At 41.4% G+C, this 1611-nt stretch overlaps 1 protein-coding gene across 1 annotated transcript in view; it reads right to left on the bottom strand.

Annotated features, from left to right (window-relative positions):
- LOC107089067 (histone H3-like) overlaps positions 1 to 293 on the bottom strand; it is a 3905-nt gene extending 3612 nt beyond the window's left edge. Inside the window, exon 1 of the mRNA XM_015381602.1 lies at positions 7 to 293. Coding sequence (XP_015237088.1) covers positions 7 to 284 — 278 coding nt within the window. The 5' untranslated portion in view covers positions 285 to 293. The remainder of the gene's footprint in view (positions 1 to 6) is intronic.
- Positions 294 to 1611: the final 1318 nt, after the last annotated feature.

Raw genomic sequence — 1611 nt, 5'->3', positions numbered from 1 at the left:
TCCTGCAGAGCCATGACGGCGGAGCTCTGGAAGCGCAGGTCGGTCTTAAAGTCCTGAGCGATCTCCCGGACCAGACGCTGGAAGGGCAGCTTGCGGATGAGCAGCTCAGTGGACTTCTGGTAACGGCGGATCTCTCGGAGAGCCACGGTACCGGGCCTGTAACGGTGGGGCTTCTTCACTCCACCGGTAGCCGGGGCGCTCTTACGGGCAGCTTTGGTAGCCAGCTGCTTCCTGGGAGCCTTTCCTCCGGTGGATTTACGGGCGGTCTGCTTGGTTCTGGCCATCGCTTCTTTGCTATTACTATCAAGCTAAAGAAATACATGACCGTGGGGACGTGGGCTTTATAAAGGGAACAGCGGCTCAAAGTAAGCTCTGATTGGCTCACATTTTGATGGGTGGGAACATGTTTCCATCTCAGCTATTGGTTGGATTTTGAATTTTAAATAAAGGCGCAAAAGAAATCTTTTGGCGGCCGGAACATGTGTGTGGGGGCGGTGAGGTACTTCAAATGAGTAATAAGATTTTAAAAAGTACCTAGTTAAATGAAAAATAAAAAACATTCACAGTACTTTGTTCTTTGTATTCAAATTCAGGGCATGTAGCTACTGTGTAAAGCAGGTACATGTATCCTAATGGCAAATATAAGTAAACATAAATTACATTAATTCACTGAAATGATGTTTGATCACAGTGTTTGAAAATCAAATCTGCTTTTTTATTAGGTTGATATAAAAACACGTACTCAAAATGTTTTTTTTGATTGGATCTGTAATTCAACAATCAATTGATAATCAGCAAATGTTACCTCACAAGTGAAAACAAACCTTTAGAAAAAAATAACTAAAATAGAACAGACTGTACAGACTTTCAAGGTCATTTGGAGAAATGCAATGTGCAGTTTAATTAAAATAGAGAAAAGGCAAAAAATTAAAAACAGTGAAGTAAGAAAAGCATTGTGTTGAAAATACCGGATCAGTTCCTCTGAAGCCAGGCGAGGTGTTCTATGGGATCAGGGTTTCCAGCCCGGGTTAGATCACAAAGATATTCAAACAATACGGAGCTCTACTGCAAGTCATGTATTTCCAACTAGTTTTTATGTTTAGAGGCAAGTCAGTTGCACATTTAAAAGCTTTACTTCATCTGTATTGGTATTTTCCAGTGTTTTTAACCAACTTTTTCAGCACATAGGACGAAACATTGATAGGTTGTCGCCTCCACAGACAATTGTTGAACAAGTCTCCAAATTTTCCACCTATTGAATGATCCACAACAAAGACACTTACTCAAGCACAGCATAAATTCTAAATATAATAAATTTCCATTCGTGCAGCAGTCAATGACAGTGGGAGGAGATAATGGGTAAACATTTGATTGGTGCTTAACGGTAAATTTTTGTTTCTGCTCAATTTTGAATTCCAGCAGAAAAACTGGAACAGCCCCTTCTAAAGCATTTCCCAACGTTACAAGTATTTCAGGATCAGCTCTTAGAGATGTGGGTGGCTCTTAAAAGAGCCGTTGTTTTTCCAGATCAGTCAATAGATTTAACCTCCAAAGCCGTAGAGAGTGCGGCCCTGCCTCTTGAGAGCATAGACCACATCCATGGCGGTCACA

Source organism: Cyprinodon variegatus, unplaced genomic scaffold (genome assembly GCF_000732505.1).
Source record: "Cyprinodon variegatus isolate N-32 unplaced genomic scaffold, C_variegatus-1.0 Scaffold237, whole genome shotgun sequence".
Taxonomy (NCBI): domain Eukaryota; kingdom Metazoa; phylum Chordata; class Actinopteri; order Cyprinodontiformes; family Cyprinodontidae; genus Cyprinodon; species Cyprinodon variegatus.
Note: the sequence above shows the minus strand (reverse complement) of the source record. Positions and strands in the feature narration are given on the sequence as shown.